Below are 20,156 nucleotides of genomic sequence, written 5' to 3'. Positions count from 1 at the left end.
ACCAATTAATAACAATTGTCAAGTAATTGATCGAAAAATATTGTGTTAAAATCCTCGTGACATGAGAGCCGGTAAACAAAGAGCGGATTACCGCTCAATAACAATGTAATTTAAAGGCAATGGTTTAATTAAAAAAAAACTGTCAAATTAATAACAATAATTTAAACTTGATATAAAGCTGGTTGAGAAACCTATCGATAGCGATAGCTTTAGCAGGGATCTCAGATGCACCAAACCTGAATGCTATACCACCCAACGCAGTTGATATACTCTGAGTGATACATAACTTACTATATATGCTTCATTGCTTTATAGCGTCTGCCGCCAGACGCATTTTTTTGCATTGTTGTTAACTTTACTGATTTTGTTAGTTTACATATACAAATTAAATTAAACTGTAAACAAGAAATTATAACGGCATTGTAAGCGAATTATAAACCAATTAAACGCAACATGCTGCCACAAAATAACTGTCATATAATGCATTAACACTCTTAACACATTTTGGTAACGAATTAATCAGCCCCAAAGCTAAGTTTAAATATATATATTTCTGCATGAATTTTTTAAATTAAATTATGTTGCAATTAACTATAAACTGAGAAAATAATCTCCCATAAGGGTTAAAAGTCTATCGATAACGATTAGAAAGGTCGCCAGCAGTCAAGATGCCGACTGCTACGAAACTCAACCAACCCACAGCTGATTTTCTTTTGCCGCGAGATTTTGTCTTAACTTATCTTTGTCTTAACTATTAATTTATTTGCATTCAAGAACAAAATGAGCAAAGAGCAGTGGGCCGAACGATTTGCTGTCTGTGATGTTACTTTCAGGTCAAAAGAAGCCTCCAGCACCCAAAAGCAGAATGCATGGCGCCGCCAAACTCTCATGCTATGCCAGCAAACCAGGTAAGATTGCATTTAATGCCAAAACAACAAAGGACTCACGTTAAATTATATCCAGTCTCCTTAGCGACTGCATACATTTTGCACTGCTCAAAGAGCACCAAAATAAACTGCAGAAGGACAAAAGCACGGAGAATACAATGAAAGAGCGCTTGAGTCGATGCCAGCGAACAATAAGGGCGAGCCGCAGAATTAATTCGCACATTATGTGTTCGGATAACATGTTCACGATGCCCCAGCAAAACGCCTTCGAGCCATCCTGCAAGAGCTCCTATGAGAGCTGTCAAAGGGATGAGATGACATCAAGAGACTTGCTGTTAAACGACAATAACCTAGCCAAGAATCCGGCTAAACCCAAACCAATCTCAACGCCAGTATCTAATTTGAATTTCCCGGAATCACGCTCTAAATCGGATAATGAGAACAATCATCAACAGAGTCTACAAGAGAACTCATCACAAAACGGCTTCGGTTTTCGCACAGCACGTGAGCAACTTATTCTGGACGATCTAAAGGTTTGCCGGCTTCGGTTTCGAACACAAATTCAATTTAAGGAGGGAGTAGGGTTTTAAAATGTTTATAATTCGTTTTTTTGGTCTTTATTTGTTTCATTTAAAAAATGTTACATCTAAATTTCAAGTTGGTCTCAGCAACATAGATGAAATCTATATTTATACCTGATCACTAGCACTAGTATGTTTGAAACTCAAGAACTCATGTTTTATGTTGTTGCCCATCACAACTTTTAAACTACAAATATGCTTTCTTACAAGACATAACCCAGCTCCCCTACTTAAAAGTTCCCATTGATTACCGTTCTATACACCTATTGACATTATACTTATATTATGGAATCCCCACGGGCATTTTAAATTTAAAAGCTTAGTTACTTACGAGGAGCTTTCCATACATGTAACTAGATTTTTCTCGATTTTGCAGCTCCTTGCCCTTAATCGTAAAACTACATTTTTTAATGATTTGCCTTGAAATTTCACAGAAAAAAAAACAGCAGACAGTAAGGGAATCTCCATCCGACATGATGAACTTCAGGAAGAAAAAACTCGGAGGAAAGCGTACTGTCAGTTCGAATTTCGTATCGCCCTTGCGGCAAAGTGAAAACTTCAGCAGCTCGTAAGAAAACACATTCTAAGCAGATTCCCAGAACTTGGCATACGTACTTATTTTATTTAATCCGCTCGAAAGCAGGAGCTGCCACAATGTGCCACCCGCCCTGGCCCAACTGGATCCCAAGATGGTGGAGCAAATCCTCGGCGAGAGTATGCATGATTTCAAACCTGTCGGTTAGTGCTCTGTTCGGTGTTTCACTTGAATCAATTTAGAGCAAATTACACATTCATATGTCGGCATTTCAGCTTGGGAGGATATTGCCGGTCTGGAATCTGCAAAGTCAACTTTCCTGGAAGCCATTATAATGCCACTGCGTCGCCCGGACTTGTTCACCGGAGTGCGGTGTCCACCACGAGGCGTTTTGCTATTCGGACCACCTGGCACCGGCAAGACACTGATTGCCAAGAGCATTGCATCGCAGGCCAAGGCGAAGTTCTTCAGCATCAATCCCTCCAGCCTCACCTCCAAGTGGGTTGGCGAAGCGGAGAAGCTGGTGAAGACATTGTTTGCCGTGGCCGCAGCCCATCAGCCAGCTGTATGTCAGACATGCCAGTCATTCTGCTTTCGAAATTAGGTTTACATTTCTTAAGCTAAGAGGCATAGTTTAAGTCAAGAGTGATTTCATATACTTTCAACTTGCCTTCTATTTTGTCTTCAGATAATCTTCATAGACGAGGTGGACTCCCTGTTGTCTAAGCGTTCGGGGAACGAGAATGAGAGTACTCTGCGCTTAAAAAACGAGTTTCTCATTCATTTGGATGGTGCTGCTAGTAATGAGGAAACTCGACTTCTGGTGATCGGAGCCACCAACCGGCCGCAAGAACTTGACGAGGCGGTTCGAAGGAGATTTGTACGCCGCCTTTACGTACCGCTTCCGACAAAGGAGGCACGACAGAAAATTATAGAGAAGATCATTCGACAGGTGAAACACAATCTCGATGATTTTGAAATACACCAGCTTTCGGAGTATACGGACGGCTACTCAGGGGCTGATGTGGATTCCCTGTGCCGCTATGCATCAATGGCTCCTCTGCGAGCGCTGACACCCAATCAAATGGAAACAATCGAATCGCACCAGGTACGCATTGCTGCCCCCGCTTAGTTAACCAAATCATTTTATGAAGGGAACTGCGTCAATGCTCGTAGTCCAGTCAAATTTAAGTTTAAAGTGTAACTTATCCAGTTAAATTTCCCAGACCAGGCCATTAAGCAAGGGTGTGGTAGCGTATAGTATAAAGATGATGAAGAACTTGAAACTAAGCATAATTAAAATATGCAAACTACAAAAAATGAGTGAAGGTGTACGATGGAAAAAAAACTCTGCACCTTGGAAACACAATTATTACTTCATTAAAATTATGAAGTAAAGCAAAACCAAACTAAGTTAAAACTAAATTTTAAACTTAACTAAAAACGTTTAAAAAACTGAAGATTTATGCAATGTTGAAAGTGATTCACTTCTTCAATTATTTTTCCTTCCATAATCAGCTACCACCCGTTACTATGGACGATTTTAAGCAGGCCTTAAGGGTCATCTCCAAAAGTGTTTCTGCGGAGGATTGCAAACAATTTGAGGCCTGGAACGAGGTATATGGCGTTCGACATTAAAAACTTGTTTTAATGTTTTTTCAACTTTATTAATACTTTGATGGAACGCATGAACGCCAAGTAAAGACTAACAATAAAATGTGAAATACAATTAGTTTTATTATATTTAAATTTGTTAAAAACTCACAGCACATCAAAATTACGTTCGTATACAGCAGACCATGAGGTCTGTTTAATGGTCTTAATTACCTTAACACACAGAGTTTAACAAGCGAAAAACTAAGAAGTTTGTGTGAATCTAAGCCGAATCTCTAATGTTTACTAACTAGCCATACACGTAACTTGCTCTTATATCAAAACTTTGTTCCGGCACATTTTGAAATCTGCATTATGCACACACAGACGGAGATATTTGTACAGTTGGGATGGTCGAATACTATGATACACTTATAGCAATTATCGAATAAGGACATTTAAAACGTAAACGATTGTAACAAATATCGATTTAAGACTACTACATTACACTGATAACAATTAACGCTGGAGGAGGTCTACAATAGAAGTAACGCGTTAGCTTAATCCCTATGTTCGTTGATTGGCGGAAAGACGTAGTCATCACTCAGACTGTTGATGTCCACGTAGGTGGTCTTTGGACTGAGCACCCTGTACAGCGCGTCGAAGGTGGGCCTCTCCTCGGGCTCCTCCAGCCAGCACTGCAGCATGATGGTGTACACCTGCGGCGTGCAGATCTCCGGCCTCTCCAGCCGGTTACCCGCCATCAAGTAGGGGATCAGCTCGCTGTTGCTGATCGTGGGATATGGCGAGGCGCCCAGGGTGCCAATCTCCCAGAGCACCACTCCGTACGCCCAGATATCGCTCTTACTGGAGTACACATTGTCGCGAATGGCCTCGATGGACAGCCATCGGAGGGGGAGCTATGGGAAAGGACATACAATTGTTATGACTGCAATAATAGCTTAACTAATTCATCTAAGAGTGATCTATAAAAAAAAAGTTGTGGATTGCAACCATCTATTTGCATTTAATGGAACGAACTTGTAGAAAAGTTAACCAGAATTATGATGTCCCATATGAAAGGTACATATATGTATACCATATATATTTAAATTTTTATAACTCACCTTTCGTGTCCTTGTATTCGTATAAATCCCATGCCTTGAAAGACCGAAATCGGATATTTTCAGGGATTTATTGCTGTCAATCAAGACATTTCGAGCAGCCAGATCGCTACAAAGAAATAAAAGAAAACCCATTTTCTCCTTTGGATAGTAAAAAGTGTATTTAAATTATGCATACCGGTGCGTTATTTCCTGCTCTTCGAGGAACCGCATACCATTTGCAATTTGCAGTGCAAAATTATGTAGCTCCTTGTTGTCCAGAATGTACTCAAAGTGCTCCTTATCCTCCACAATCGTGTAAGTGGCTAAAAATGATGAATAGATTGAGAATTTTCCCGAAATGTAGTTTAACAAACTGCATACTTTCGGCAAACGATGGAGGTGGTTGCCGGGGGCAATATGTAGTTGCGTTGGAGTTTTCCGGTGGCACCTCAATTGTCTGGCTGGATGCCTTCAATTCGATGTAGTTCACGCTCTGTGCATGTGCTTTCGGTGACGAGGAGCCATTTGCCCTGGGCGAAATTGGTCTGCAGGATGTATAGTTGGCATTGCGATGCTTCAATTTGCCAGCCTCCTGTCGCACCGCACGCAAATAGGTAAGCTACACGCAAAGCAAAGAAAATACGTTTGCAATTGACTCTACCAAAATTGTGCTTTATGTTTTCTTAAGCAACTTAATTAACCTTATGGTTATTTATATTTATTTTGAAATAAATAAACATAAGTAAAGGTACCAGTTGGGGAAAACAAACCAATTGAGGCATATCTGGCTGATTATACTTATACTTATACTAAAACTTATACCTTCCAAAATCAAATAAGATGTTTGATTGAAAATCTAAGGACATAGGGAAATATTAATAGTTACCAAGTTGCCTTTGCCAACGTATTCCATGATCATCAGGTATGGTGGCTTGATGGTGCAGCAGCCCAGGAAACAGACGACATTGTTGTGGGTGCCCACACCCTTGAGCATCTCGATTTCGGCCAGAAACTCGGCCACCTCATCCGCCTTGGGATTGGCTAAAGACAAAGGAAGTTCAAAAGTTCCGACGTTTTGCCAATTGCAACAATGCACTCACGTTTCAGCTGCTTCACTGCCACAATGGTGGTGCCCCTCATCCGGCGCAAATTGATGGCGGTGGCCTCGTGCACCTGACCAAAGGCACCCTCGCCCAACATTCGCCCGATTTGGATGGCCGAGTGCGGGACCTCGAATATGTCTGCCAGTCCCAGGACCTGCGATTTCTGGATGCAAATTAAAGAGTATTTATGTAAATGAAATTCGAAATACGAAATTGATTTATTTAAATGTGTGTTTAACTGTATTTGAAGGCTGACCCACCTCCACATACTTGTCCACATAGTTCACATTGTCCTCCATCCTGAAAGAGGAAAGAACATCGCGGGATAAGGAACTTTCCAATCTTAAGGCTGACAAACACAACTCACTCGATGGCCGAGGTGGCAAAGGTCTGGATGTAGATCTGCTCCTGCTTTCGCAGCTTGGCTGTTGTCCTGGCCCTTCGGCGTCGCAGCAGCAGCATAATTAGTCCGGCCAGGATAATGGCAATCAGCATGCCGCTCATGACGATTATAGAGTTGCTCTGCGCGGAAAACAATTAAGAACGTGCAGGATTTTAAGGAAATCGAAATAACAGCTTACCACACTGTCGCCTTCGGTAAGCAGAACTGCATTGGCGGGCACTTTTCGCAATCAAATATTTAAATGTTGATTAAAGGGGATTCGCGGAGAAGTGAGATTTACTCACCTGGCACCTTAATGACACTGCGTGGTCCCTCGCATCCAGAAGGATCAACGATGACGACCTGCAGGCTGAGGGAGGTCTTCTCCTTGAGCTGCGTTCCCAGTGGCAGCTTCATGATGCCCTCAAATCCCTTGGCCGTTGGCCGAAAGTTCAGCTCGCTGAGTTCGTGGACTCGGGTCAGCAGGTGCTTCAAAACTCCGCCCCAGGGAAGCGAGGGGTTGGTCTCCTCGTTGATCCTGCAATTGGCAGGGTTCCATAGAAATTTTAAACAAAGAGCGCAGCTTTTATTATTTCGGGATTCTGGGAATGCTTTTGTTGACTTGGCATGAATTTCTCATATGTTTGGTTGCCAATTACATTTCATATATTTTTACATTTTTTAACGGAAAAACTATGATATTCACTTAAGATACTTTAAAGTCAAAATTCCATTGCGTAACCGCACTGTGTGTGGTCTTTAATAATGGGAAAACAACGTGCACATTATTTCACAGTTGCAATGCTGATGGTTCAAATATAATTGCTCCTTTTAATTAGTCCTTTTGCGTGATAGCTTCTGTAATTTCTCATTAAGGAATTCCACTGCCAGTACTCACTTCAATTGCATTTTGTAGGCCATCAACGTCTCGTGCAAATGGGATTCCTGCTCCTTGCGAAATTGCTCACTGGCCAGAATCGAGAGATTGATGCTGATTGTATCGTTGCTGAGCATTTTGGCCACGGGCAGCACCTTTGGCGGCGTGGGTGCCAATTGGCAGGAGCATTTGCCCTCCAGGCACTCTTTTGGGATTAAATAATGTAGAATACTTTGCGTAAATATAACACCAAACAAAAAAAAAAAAAAGAAATTCAAAAGCAATGCGCATAAGGTGGCATAAACTCATTTAATCAAAACTATATTCATTTATAAGTGTGCTATTGAAGCGAACATCTAAAGTTAATATGTAACTAAGCGTTGCTTTCGCGGTACTCACGTGGCACAAAGACGCGGGCGGAGCGCCTGACCATCGCGTTGGAGGTCTCCACAATGACCTGGTACTGGCAGCCGAACATGTAGTTGCAGTCCACGGACTCCACATTCAGGCTGGGATTGACTGGCAGGAGGACGAGGTGCGGCTCCGGACTGGCCTTCTTCTGTTTGATGCCGTACTCACTGCACGGCGCATCCGGACACCGGCTGTTGTTCACGGCACTCACGAGGACATTGTAGGATGTGCCTGCAATTAACGTGTTTAACGAATGCATAGTATCCCAAATCTCACAAAATGGCCTCTTTTACACGAATCAAACCTACACTTCCCTTAAAAGAATTCAATCTACTTTGTTTAAATTCAAAGTTAATTATTGTTTATTAATTTTATACCAAATTATACCAAAATAACATCAGAGAAAATCAAGATTTTATTATTAATGTTAAACATTATATGAAAATTGCATCTTAAAATAACTTCACTAAGAAAATTGAGCTGTAACCCGTTTTAAAAGGTTAAATAATTAATTTTAAAAAGGAAAATTAAAAACATACCATTTTGATAAAAATTATTTGTTAAATTTTTTTTGTTATGTAGTCATAATATTAATCTGAAAAAACAACATAACTCACCTTCCGGCAGGTTGTCCTGCCATCGCACCTGTAGGCGTGGGATCTTTTGCATGTAGAGCGTTACGTTGGTGCTAAGCTCTGTGATTTCGCCATCTGGAGTGGGCTGGAAAATGCAAATTATATAAAAACAGGAAGGGAAGCAAACTTCGGAAAGTCTAAGTGTATAGGTATACCCTTGCAGATAACAAAATTTCAATTTGTTGTTATATTTAAATAAAGATATTTTCGTAATGGCTGTTTTTTGCGACCTTTAAATGTACACAATTAATTCGAGATTAATCTTTATTGCATTGCCTAAATAAGACATGTTAAAGGTATGTAAGCGGATTAGTCTCCCTCTTGAAAACATGCTTAATAATCCAAAGCACAAGAATTATTGAAATAAACTCACGTTTAATCGTATCCTAGTAAGCGAGTCCGGAGTTTTCGATTCGGGTAAACCGGTTACATAGCGATGCACTTCCATTTGCATATTCCCTAGCGTCAGTGGCAACATTGTTGGATTGCTGGATGTCGTGCTGATTTCCCCAGAATCAGAATCAGAACCCAGGGCCTGAGATGCCCCCACCAGGAGGAAAAACAACACTATCCTATGCGCAATGGTGTTGGAGTGATGCATGCTGATCGGTGGGTTTCAACATAATTGGCAAAGTTTACTGAAAGGAACAGAAATGTCATTTATTTTGTTTTTAATTTAATTTTTATTTACAATCTGTCTAATGACAATAAGTAAATTGTATCACTAATATTTACATAATAGGAATAGTAGATTTCCAGTGAAACCTGCTATTAATTTAATTTCTCGTTTACTTAAATTTACCTATCAGGGAGACTAAGAATGTGGAAGTGTTTTTAGTTTTGACCAAATTGAATGAAAATCAATCAATGAATCAAAATACCAGGATATAATAAACATAGAAATAGGTATATGAATAAAATATTTATATAAACGTGTGGTGAATGAAAACATCATATTTTATTTCAATTCAACCGGAAATAATATATTATTATTGTTTATATTATTATTTGTATACAAATACAAAGAAGAATATATGATTTCGCTTCAATTAATCCATTTATGATGGTTAATAGGATGTAGGAAACAATGTCACAAAGTTGCTGTCGCTTGTAATTTGCGTTCGCACCCAAAATGTATACTCAAATTATGTCACTTAATACGACTGTAAACACCAATGGCATATGCCCACAGGTGGTGAAATGTTGGACACGAGTTGAAAATTGTGGAATTAATTAGATGTTTTTGGCCAAATTGAAATCAAGCCGCTCGTTAGCCTCCCCATTCGCTCACACTGAAGTGCTTATGTTGATTCGACCGACAATGCGAAGCCAAACTAGTTATTTTAAGGGTTTCCTCCCAAATCGGGAGAACAACATAATTGTGTACCCTTAATGTCGAGACGTTTGCCGCATTTAGCTAGAAAAGAATAAAAACTTTGCAAAGAAAAGTAGTACCATAAGTAGTTTGCACTTAAAATCAGTTGTTTGCCGAACGTCGAAAACCAAGTGAAACCTTTTCACAAGATTGCACTGCAAGTGTGCTGTCTTCCATCTAGTTATTATTATCGCAAATTTTGCCGTTGTAATACACATGTGTGCTTATTTGTCAAGATAGCCAGATGCAATTGTCCAATTGGTTTTATTTGGTCTACAAAAAGGTTGTGTAATTTGCTTGATTGTACATATTAAAGGTCAGCATGAACGCAATCAAAGGGCTGAAAATTATGCTTAACTTTCTGTGAATGTGATTTTTACGCCAAAAAGGATATTGGAATGCAAAAACATTCCTCTTGCGTTGTATTCATTTCGCTTGCTGCTTTTGCAGTTTCCTTAAAAGCTGCATTTGCAGTTTTGCAAATTGCTTAACTTTCAAGGAACTCATTTGCGTATTTAACTGAACACACAGTGTTCACTCATATATAATTTTGTGTAAAATGTTGTAAAACGAGAAATCACATAGAAGAACACATTTATGGAGAGTACTAATTTATTGTACCCCAGTCACAGTGAGAACTGCGAAATGTTGTATATTATTTTTTCTGTTCCAAACTATTTTTAATTAATATTTCCATAAGCTAAATACTACGAATATTTTCATTATTTATTATTCCCAGATTAAAACCTAAAAAACTGTTTAGTTCACTTGTCCTAATTGGCGGATTATCTTATTACACCATGATTGAATTCCAAAAACTTCGGCAAGAGGATAACAGGGTAATAAAATTCACTATTTGGCTTTTAGCTTCTGTTTGAAGCACTTAAACTGTTTTGCCCAATTGAATTAAATAGTTTTGCTAAATTACGGGAATTCCAGCTCAAAGGCTTAAGGAATTCTCGGAATGCAGGTAAATGGGTAGTGGCTGATGCACAAGTAGGATTAGGGGTCTTAAAAATAACTTGGCTAAAAACGTGTATTACATTTTCTACTGAAAAAAGTAGGTTAACACAAAAATAGGTTGAATCTAAAGCAAACTAATTCCAGCTCCATTACTATTTAGAAGCAATTAAAACTTTACGGAAAATCCTTTGTAAGTTGTGGTATATTTTCCATTTCATTTGTAGTCTTTCCTATTTTTTTGCACAACACATTTTCCGTTTGTGGGTTTTCTTTTTCATATCACTTGCTAACTTCCTTACTGGTCCTTTGCGTGTGGGGATAACGCTGTGGGGCTTCTAAACAAGAACAAAGCCAACATGGCTAATTGCCTGCACGACATTAGCTGATGGCAGGTGTGTTGTCGCAGAGAAGCCAGTAGTCGGGTCATAAATCAAGCTCTGTCTGCTCCGCTTTTTTTTTTATTGGTGGCTCCTCCCGCGGATTTGGTTTCCAGCTTTGTTTTGGTTTAATAGTATAGTATAGTAGAAAAGCCACGACCACTAATAATTGTTAGTCTGTACTTTATTCGCAAGGGGGTTTAGTCATAAATAGAGCGACCCTTGGTCTCCTCCAGGCAGACCACCACGTAGAAGAGGCAGATGGCGCTGACGGCGCCACAGAACCACATGGTGGCCGCCAGACCCAGGTGGAACATCATCAGCGGGAAGGTCTTCAGCGAGGTGAAGGCGAAGAAGCTGAGGCAGCCCAGACAGAAGCTGGTGGCCACCGCCCGGATCTTGTGCGGCAGGATCTCCACCAGAACCACCATCGTCACCGAAATGACGCCCACATTGGCTATGAATATGATGAAGGCCATCAGGGTGACGGGCAGCCAGGCGGAGTAGGCCGACAGATCCACCTTCTCCTCCTCCACATAGAAGGCGTACAATCCAAAGGCGGATGTGCCGATTCCACTGCCAGCACACGACACAATCAACAGGATCCGACGGCCATAGCGATCCACCAAATAGATGCTGGCCAATGTACCCAAAATCTGGACTGCTCCGATAATAATCGTGTTCGTGTTGGGATCCAGTTGGGTGTGCACCGCATCGAAGATATTGGACATGTAGTTGTTGAAGGCGAAGGTGCCCGTAAATATGTTGGCTATCATCAGGACCAAACCCGTGGCCAGGGCCTTCAAGGAGCGTTTGGTAACTGCAAAAATGTGAATTAATTAAGGTAAGCAAAAAAAGACCAATAATAATGACCTAAACATAGCCATAAAGCTGCCTCTACCAAATACACTAAGGAAAAATGACCTTAAAAATTAAACTAGGTAGTATTTATACAATTTTTTCCTAAACAGAAAATTTCGCAAATGCTAAAGGTGAACAAACAGTTTAGTTTTTAAAATATTTTTACTCTCTTTTTGCACGAAAAACGTAGCACATTAAAGCTTTGCTCTGTATAAATATATATGGTTGGCTCATCTTTAAAGATAAATGTTTAGGTCGTTATTTCAGAAATTATGAAAAAATCATGGCCAAGTCAAATTCTCTTACGGAAATCCGAAATGGAGAGGGCCTGGTCGTCGGAATCCTTGTTCTGCTGCCGGATGGCCAGTCGCATCTCGTCGAACTGCTTCTGATAAGCCCGCTCCTCCTCCTTGGACACATTGGGGCCATCGCAACGGCGATAGAACCTCAAAGATCGCTCAGCCTCCTCCTCGCGCTGCCACCTAATCAACTGCTGCGGTGGCTCGGGATACCGAGTGGCCAGGAACACGTAGAGGACGGGCAGACCCACCACGGCACAGGGTATCACGTGGTAGGCGATGTGCGAGGACACCACAAAGCCAACCATTATACCCGTGTTCATGGTGAGGGTGAAGAAGGAGCACAGGCGACCACGAATGCTGTCGGATGGAAATTAGCATTGGTGTTGAAATCAATTTGGCCCATTCATATCCAATTCTTCCTTTCTATTGGTTGCCACAGGTTTCCAATTAAATTTTCGCAAACGTTAGCAGGGAACTCTGTAAATCGTATTTTGCACAGCGTTTCGTGCTGTTTTTTTTCTGCACAGTTTTTCTTTATAGAGCACAAAAAAGCTGATGTACAATTGATTTTATTGGTCAACATATTTTCATTAGAAAATATTTTTTTTTAATTTGCCATTTGAATTGAATTTCATTTTATGGATTTCGATGCAGCTTTAACCAGCAACCTTTACATATTTGTGATGACTTTCTATGGAAAGCCAAAGTGGATTCGATTTTATTATATTTATTTAAATAAAAAAAAAAAATTTGTAAATCAAATGGCAAAATGAATTTAAAATATTTTTAAAGTACATTTTGTGATGGCTGTTCGATGGCAAACTCATGTAGCTCACAATGAAATGCGGCGGTTTGTTTTTTTGCGCACTCACCTGTTGTCAGCAATTTCACCGATGAAAATTGGTAGTACCACGAACATGCCACCGCCAGTTAGACCGGCACACACCCGGGCCACATACAACCACTCGATGCTCTGGGCGAAGTAGAACAGGAACCAAATGCACTGCGGATCGCAAAGGGACATCACACAAAGCCCCTGACATAGAGAACTGCGCGGAGACTCACCGTGTGGGGCACGGCCAGGGCATAAATCGACACTTTCCGGCCGAAGCGATTCATTAGGTAGGAAAAGGAGAAATTTCCAGTAATCCCGCCAATGCTGATGACGGCACCCAGCCAGGAGGCCTCGTGCACGTCGATGGAGAAGGTCAAGGGCGTGTCCGCGGGCGACAGCAACTGGGGCAGCATGGGCGAGAGCCAACCCAAAGCGATGCCGTGGCAGAACGTTATCAGCGTGGCTATAAGAACACATAGATCAACGAATGACATCAGCTAGCTCCCAAAAGGCGGGAATCAACAGCTCAAGTAGCTCATTTGCATAGGCACGCGTGAAATTGAATTTTCAGTCATCAAATTTGTGTCAAGTTTTTTGGGTGGGCTGCCATGTCATGTCCATGTCCTCCCCTGAATCCCACTTAAGCCCGACCAAGTTCTTTGTCCACAAAACTTGACATGGATGCAAAGAGCCGAAACTTTCCATTCGCCACCAGTTGAGCTGTAAATCCGTCTTATCTTCATTAACATACCACTCAAAGAGACCAAAAGTTGGCGGCGATACTGCCTCTGAAAGATGCCCGATTGGAATATGTTGAGGAACATCTTGCACTCGTCCGGGAGTCCGGGAGAATCCTTTAATTTGAACTAACTAAGTGTATTGGATACTTGAATCTCGTATATCACAGTTGGAGAGCCTCTATTGGGAGCAGAGATCCTAGTTTGCCATAAAGCTCGTGCGTGAAAACTTCCTGCTCTGGTGTCCTTTTTCCATGCTCCGTGTCCTTGAGGATTTTCGCGTTAACCCGAACAGAGTGACTCTTGTACGAAAATGGCTTGTGAAATAGACTGCGAAGCCCCATTTATACAGAATTCGTATCTAAATCTGTGGGTAAACATCTACTATTTCATCTAAGAAACAGCGAACGATTACGCAGTTTGTGACTCCCGAAGACAGCTTCAGATTAGGGAATATATCACGGCGATTGTCTGAATGTCTGGGTGGGCGGTGCCCAGAGCTGTTGCTCCGTAATGCCGGACAAACACCAAATGTAGTAAATCTTCCGGATATCTTAGACTTGTGTATCCCAAGTTCACGACTCGCTGGCAAAGGGAAATAGGTGTTCAGGTTTCGGTTCAGTTGTGACGTCGGCGACTCTTCTCGGTTGAAGTTATGTTCTTCCCTGACCTAGGTTTATTTAATTGCACTTCAAACACCATTTGCGCTGTTTAAATAATAGCACGCGCGCTTTTAAGGCGTCCGCTAATGTAAATTAGAGACACACTATTACGATGAGCAAACACTTTCGAGCGACACTGTAAAACACACACGTGGTGGCACTTTTCTTGAGCAAACACAAACAGTTTCAGGAGGCAAATCATCACAATTCCGGAAGAGCAGCATTAGATTACCGAAAAATAACAGCCATGAAAATTACACTTACATTTGTAAATAAATAAATAAAAGGATGATGAATAGAGACAAAGAGACAGCACATACACCTATGGGTAATTGATAAAACTTTTCTCCTCACAACACAAAACTTTTAATGAGAAATTTCGACATTTAATCAGACTTTCGGGGTCCAAAGTTAATGTTTTGTTGTGTTTTTCCCACATATGTAGTATATTTTATAGAGGGGCACTAAGATAAACACGTTTTTAGTTTATTGTCCTTTGTACAGATAACAATCAAAATATTTGGTTGGATATTTTATTGAACTAGATAATGATAATGATTCATTTTGCTTTGGTTTGTCAACAACTATAGACTATATAATTATTAACAAGCTGCAAAAGTTTGCATTTACGCACGATTTTTAAAAGATACAGAGAAAAAAATGCCAGTTGTCACATTTAGTATATAGGCTTTTGAATAGATAAGAATCAAATGACTGGCTTCGATTTTACTGCCCTGATAAAATCAGGATGATTTAGTATGGACTTTGATTTGTCAACAAGTCATGATTATAGCCGATGTTGGCCAGCAGAGTTCACGTACTCACATAACTATTCAGTTTTATCTTAGCAAAATTCAATCTCAACCCAAATAACGATTATCTCACGAGTCAAAAGAGAGCCATTAAATGTATTTGAATAAATAATTTTGTCATTTAATATCACGTTCCAGTTGGCAGAATGACTGACACATTTCGTTTGTATCCAGTTAGGGAAACCATGTTCCCCACACTTCTGACAGGCTCAATAAGATGACGCATTTTAGCCATTTCGGGGGGCAAACAAAGGCCATCTTATCTGGTTTGTAAGAGAAATGGAAGGAAGGTTGCCGAAAGTTTTTGTTTAAAATCGTGTGATAAGTCCAAAGAACATGGCAATCAATAAAAGCAGCGTAATGAGGCAGAGGACACCGAATTTTCCGATATTATGCGCTTAAAATAAAGCTTCTTGATAGCTGTGTCAGCCTTTTAGCGTGAGGTAGGTGCCCTGATTTCTATTCTGTCCAACCACCTGACACATAAAGCTCTGCAAAGGTGGTGAAGGCCAGACCAAGACAAGGGTTTCTCATAAATTAAATGGCTTGTGCTTTAATCAACTGATAAGTTTTGATAAGTGTCAGGCGCAGCAGACTTAAGGCCAGCAAACTAAATTGAAAACCCTTAAACTCTCAAGTTATTTTGAAGTGAACATAATTATTTCTTATATAATATAGTTTGGTTTCTGCCAGGATTAGACATAATAATTTTAATTAATTAATAGTTATTTATGGGTTTGCATTTAAGCCGTACTTATTAGGGCTTTTATTTATCCTGATAAATATCTCAAATACGGAACTAAATGTTTTCTTTTTTCCATATGCTTTGGAGGTATCAAATACAAAATATATATACCTGACAAGAGCAACGACTTTAAGCCCTTATCTTTATTGCTGTTCCTTACCTGAGACTGGTGGCCCACGTTTGATACGAAATATGTGTAGAAATTCGCTGCTCTTGGCTCTTTGGGTTTGGTTCGAATTCGGTCGCGTCATTGTACGGGCTCTTTTCTAATCGTTATCGCCCCCACTCGATTTATTGATAAGTTCAATTTGTTTTCCATTTCACGGCAACTTGAACAATTTGTTTTGGTTTGCGAATTTCGATGGGAAAATGAGCACACAGCTTTTAGGCGACGCAACCCCAACTAAATAATTTCTCTGTTGCCGAGGGCCAAATGTGAATTCTTCATGCGTGAAAGATAAATTATGCGTTTATGCTTATTTCAAAAAATGCTTAATAAACAATCGTCTTTATAGAGTAATGAGTAACTAGTTTATGTTTTTTCTCTGACTTTTTCGGCAGAGCCTTTCAATGATAAGCTGCCAACAAACGAAACAACCATAAGTGCTCAAAGTGGACTTTACACTAAAAATGAATGTGCACAAGCCATCTATCTGGCTGAGTCCATATATATATGTATGCCCATATACAATAACACTTTGAAAAGTAAACCAATTGGTCAGAGTCTATTAGGTTTATTTTTGAAATTTTAAAATAATAGTGGTCAATTTAAGTCAAAAAATGTAAGCCATTAGCTAAGAACAAACTGATTTTCAGCTTAAAAAGCCAAACATAATGCTTTTTGTTGTATAACCGCAATGTAAAAGAGACTTACTAATCGCTAAACTTTGGTTTTAAACCGCTGAATCCCACTCTGCAAAAATAAAACTCTAAGACTTTGGGTTTTAATTTTCCTGGATCTATTTTCCATATGCGGCAGCCTTTTAAGGCTTTTAATGATTGGGCCCAATGGCAACACTACTCGTTAAATAATTTATGAGATACTACGACGAACGCTATTATATACACCCATATTGAAAATACACCGAAGAGAAAATAATTGGACAAAACAAAAAAGGAGAGGAAAAAATAAGTTATGACGTCTGGCAAACATCTGTGTGATTTTTTGATTTATCAGGAATCGTTTGTTTTGGAACACGCTTCGATTTTACTTTTGCGTATATAAACAACACATAAAAATAATTTAAAACATTTTACGTGCCTTTTTTGGAACTTCATAAATTTTTTTTAAATATTGTTTTAAAACATCTAATTATTGAACGATTTGCCTTTACTAAAATATAGAAATTTGATTTGTAGACAGATTTTAAAGAAATACGTTACGCCAAATAAAAAAATATAATTAATTTGAAAAAGAACAAATTTGAATTACCTTAAAAATTAAAAGAATCAAAATTTGAGGTATTACATAAATTCCCCATTTAAGTTAATTCAAAGTTTTTGTAAAAATTTTAAAATATTAATAATAAAATAAATTATTTTCTGCGGAACATTAAAATATAACAAAAAAACATAGATAAGCTCTTCAAAATTGTTAAGTCAAAGTTCCGTCTTGTGTTTATATTACTTATTTTCAGAATTGTTGCCCTTTGATTTTCCTTATATAAAAATCCTTTGTTTTCTTTTTCAAATTATAAATTTTTCCGATTTCATGATGGCGCCTGAGGAAGGCCAAAGCACCCTAACGATCATCTCTTAATTTCAATAAAAATGAACTGGAAGGAGAAATTTATAGAATTTAAATAATTAAACCAAGCTAAGTACCATGCTCGAGCAATGGTCCTAGAAATGGGGTTGTTTGACTTTTTGCCTGCCATTATTTATCAATTGCGGCGCGTGTTTAAGTAGATTAAATGAGGCTACTTAATCATGTGCAGGGTATATATATTGATACTGTGCTGGAGTTGTTGTTGTTTTCGCCTTTGTTGACCATGCTCTCAATAATAAATAACATGCTTTTAAGCTGTAATAAAAAAACAGAGGTGAGAGATCTCCATGCCAGGTGTGAGCATGCTGAAACAGTGTGATAATTTTTAGTTCAATAATTAGTGGAGTAACTAAACTGACAGAATATATATAGTGCTATATACGACGCACAATCACAATCACGTTGGGTAAAAATGGCGGCACTTTGCTTATCACTTAAAGTGGCCGCTGCCAAGCCGAAAAAAAATTGGAAGCCAAAAATGGGAAAAATAACCGTAGCACAATCTAATAAAAATTGAAATAACCCAACGCCCCGTGAATCGAAGGGGGTAAATGCCATTTATGTTAGGTTCATTGCCAAAATGTTTTTCACATGTTCCAAAAGGGGGCGTGAGCATTGGCAATTACCTGGGTGAGAAACCATCGCCCCATCCATCTAGATTGATCGGAGTCAACTGGAATAACAATTGCGCCGTGCGTGTCGCAATTGAAACGATCATCAATAACGAACGATAAAAATAATGCACTGAACAAGAGAAATTACTAGGGAAGTTCCGAGAAATTCCTCAAGGCATGTGTACCCTCCCAAAAAATGGGGGCTTCTGCGTTATCTAATCGAGAACTTCGACGGCTTGAGCCCAGAAACGGTATCGTTTTGGAAACTTTTGTTTTGGACTCACCACTTGGCGGTTTACTCGGCTCCACTCGAGTATCTTTTGCGATTGTTGACTTTCCAGCTGATGGCTTCGGACGCAACCATTTCAAATTTTTGTTTACACTCAAGACTTTTTTAAATATTTGTTTTTCTCAACCCCTGTGCAGTAAACATTCACTCGTCGAATTTGTAGTTTTGGGGGACTAAAGAATAACAAAAAGCACAGGGAATTGTGGGAGGAGGTATATGGATATCCCAACACACACAGCACTTATTCGGACTATTTGCGAATTAATTAAATTTCCGTTAGTCCGTTTACACATTCATTCATATATTTTCACTTTTCGTTTACTTTTAGCTTAATATTTGCTTTAATACTTTTTGGATATTCGTTCAACATGAACTTATTTTCACAAATCATCTGCAAATGCTTGTGTTTGTTTTCCGTTTCCGTTGCAATAATCTTCACTTTAAATGCGCACAACTAGAAAACTTGATATTTGCATTTTCAATTCTTCAATTAATTTTTCTAATTTCAGGCATCACTTTATCACAATTTCAGTTCAATTTTGTAACGGATTTTTGTTTAAAACTTTGCCGAACGAAGCATCAAATCGTGTTTACCGGTAGTTGGGAAAAATCACGTAGCCGACGCGTTGGCCGACAGACATTGAAGCAACAAGCGTTGGGGGAAGAATGATAACAATTGTTAACTGCCAAGTGTTGCTTCTGCACCTACTGATAGCTTTTACGCAAAAGCTTCACTCCACGCCGATTTTTTCTGGTGCCGAAAGCTTCTACTATGTGTGTGAATGGCACAGTCAACGTCATATAAATGGGAAACTTTTTAATTTAATGTTATTATTTTGTGGCACTAATAAACTTAAAAACTTAAGATCTGACAGACGGACAGACGGACGGACAGACGGACATGGCTAGATCGACTCTCCTAGTGATGCTGATCAAGAATATATATACTTTATAGGGTCGGAGTAGTCTCCTTCACTGCGTTGCAAACTTCTGACTGAAATTACAATACCCTCTGCAAGGGTATAAAAAGGTGATTACTCATTTAATTGCCAATTGCTCAAGTATATTGCCTATTTAATTTAAGAACTATTGAAAACAAAAAACAAAGTAATAAAATTTTCAAATGCCATACATACATAATAACAATTAATTTTTGTAACAATATTTCTTAGGAGATAGTTTCTATTATTCGTAGATTAGGTTGTTTAGGACCGGAGTCCAGTTGACCAGTTCCTCCTCTTTGAACCATATAGCAATCTCCTTCTCGGCAGTTTCGACGGCATCCGATCCGTGGACTACATTGCGTCCGACTTGAAGGCAGTAGTCACCGCGGATGGTTCCGACCATTGAGTCAGCGGGATTGGTGGCGCCTAACATTTGGCGGCCGGTCTTTATCACATTCAGACCCTCCCACACCATGGGAACCAAGGGGCCAGAGGTCATGTACTGGCAAAGTTCCGGAAAGAAGGGCCGTTCGCAGAGCTCGGCGTAGTGCTTCTCCAAACACTCCTTGGTTGCCAAGCTCATTTTAAGGCCCACCAAGTGGAAGCCCTTCCGCTCGAAGCGATTGATGATCTTGCCAATGAGTCCTCGCTGGACTCCATCGGGCTTGATCATAATTAGAGTTCGCTCCTTATGGGCCGCAGTAGCTGTGCAAATGATGTCTTTGAACATTTTTCCAGATATTTTCATTTTTGATATAGAAG

At 39.6% G+C, this 20,156-nt stretch overlaps 4 protein-coding genes across 5 annotated transcripts; 1 reads left to right on the top strand and 3 right to left on the bottom strand.

Moving 5' to 3' along the window:
* The first annotated feature begins 700 nt into the window (after window positions 1-700).
* On the top strand, window positions 701-3,642 carry LOC108138810 (fidgetin-like protein 1). Of its 2 annotated transcripts, none has more exons than XM_017261303.2 (7): window positions 701-908; window positions 964-1,420; window positions 1,903-2,036; window positions 2,112-2,206; window positions 2,279-2,568; window positions 2,692-3,111; window positions 3,522-3,642. In XM_017261303.2, exons 1-7 carry the CDS (start codon window positions 781-783, stop codon window positions 3,639-3,641), a joined length of 1,644 nt encoding a protein of 547 aa, XP_017116792.2. In that variant the 5' UTR covers window positions 701-780; the 3' UTR covers window position 3,642. The 2 variants fall into 2 exon arrangements, with proteins under 2 accessions (XP_017116792.2, XP_017116791.2); XM_017261302.2 differs by having other exon boundaries at window positions 2,109-2,206.
* Window positions 3,643-3,722: 80 nt separating this feature from the next.
* LOC108138805 (macrophage colony-stimulating factor 1 receptor 1) lies at window positions 3,723-19,101 on the bottom strand. The gene is made up of 15 exons (XM_017261297.2): window positions 18,446-19,101; window positions 8,484-8,748; window positions 8,093-8,195; window positions 7,464-7,706; window positions 7,086-7,269; window positions 6,493-6,725; window positions 6,387-6,427; window positions 6,173-6,327; window positions 6,066-6,105; window positions 5,803-5,968; window positions 5,589-5,743; window positions 5,084-5,321; window positions 4,899-5,025; window positions 4,724-4,829; window positions 3,723-4,516 (listed from the first exon to the last, which is right to left on the bottom strand). Exons 2-15 carry the CDS (start codon window positions 8,709-8,711, stop codon window positions 4,157-4,159), a joined length of 2,379 nt encoding a protein of 792 aa, XP_017116786.1. The 5' UTR covers window positions 8,712-8,748; window positions 18,446-19,101; the 3' UTR covers window positions 3,723-4,156.
* Window positions 10,989-13,890, bottom strand: LOC108138808 (facilitated trehalose transporter Tret1). The gene is made up of 5 exons (XM_017261300.1): window positions 13,575-13,890; window positions 13,054-13,286; window positions 12,861-12,991; window positions 11,993-12,345; window positions 10,989-11,645 (listed from the first exon to the last, which is right to left on the bottom strand). The coding sequence occupies exons 1-5, from the start codon at window positions 13,645-13,647 to the stop codon at window positions 11,026-11,028; spliced, it is 1,410 nt and encodes a 469-aa protein (XP_017116789.1). The 5' UTR covers window positions 13,648-13,890; the 3' UTR covers window positions 10,989-11,025.
* A 486-nt stretch (window positions 19,102-19,587) lies between the features above and the next one.
* LOC108138697 (nucleoside diphosphate kinase-like) lies at window positions 19,588-20,156 on the bottom strand. Its single transcript, XM_017261043.2, has one exon. It carries the CDS (start codon window positions 20,140-20,142, stop codon window positions 19,636-19,638), a length of 507 nt encoding a protein of 168 aa, XP_017116532.1. The 5' UTR covers window positions 20,143-20,156; the 3' UTR covers window positions 19,588-19,635.

The sequence above is a fragment of the Drosophila elegans genome, unplaced genomic scaffold, assembly GCF_018152505.1.
Source record: "Drosophila elegans isolate 14027-0461.03 unplaced genomic scaffold, ASM1815250v1 contig_814, whole genome shotgun sequence".
Classification (NCBI taxonomy): domain Eukaryota; kingdom Metazoa; phylum Arthropoda; class Insecta; order Diptera; family Drosophilidae; genus Drosophila; species Drosophila elegans.
The sequence above is the reverse complement of the archived record's forward strand: the minus strand, read 5'-3'. Positions and strand labels throughout refer to the sequence as shown.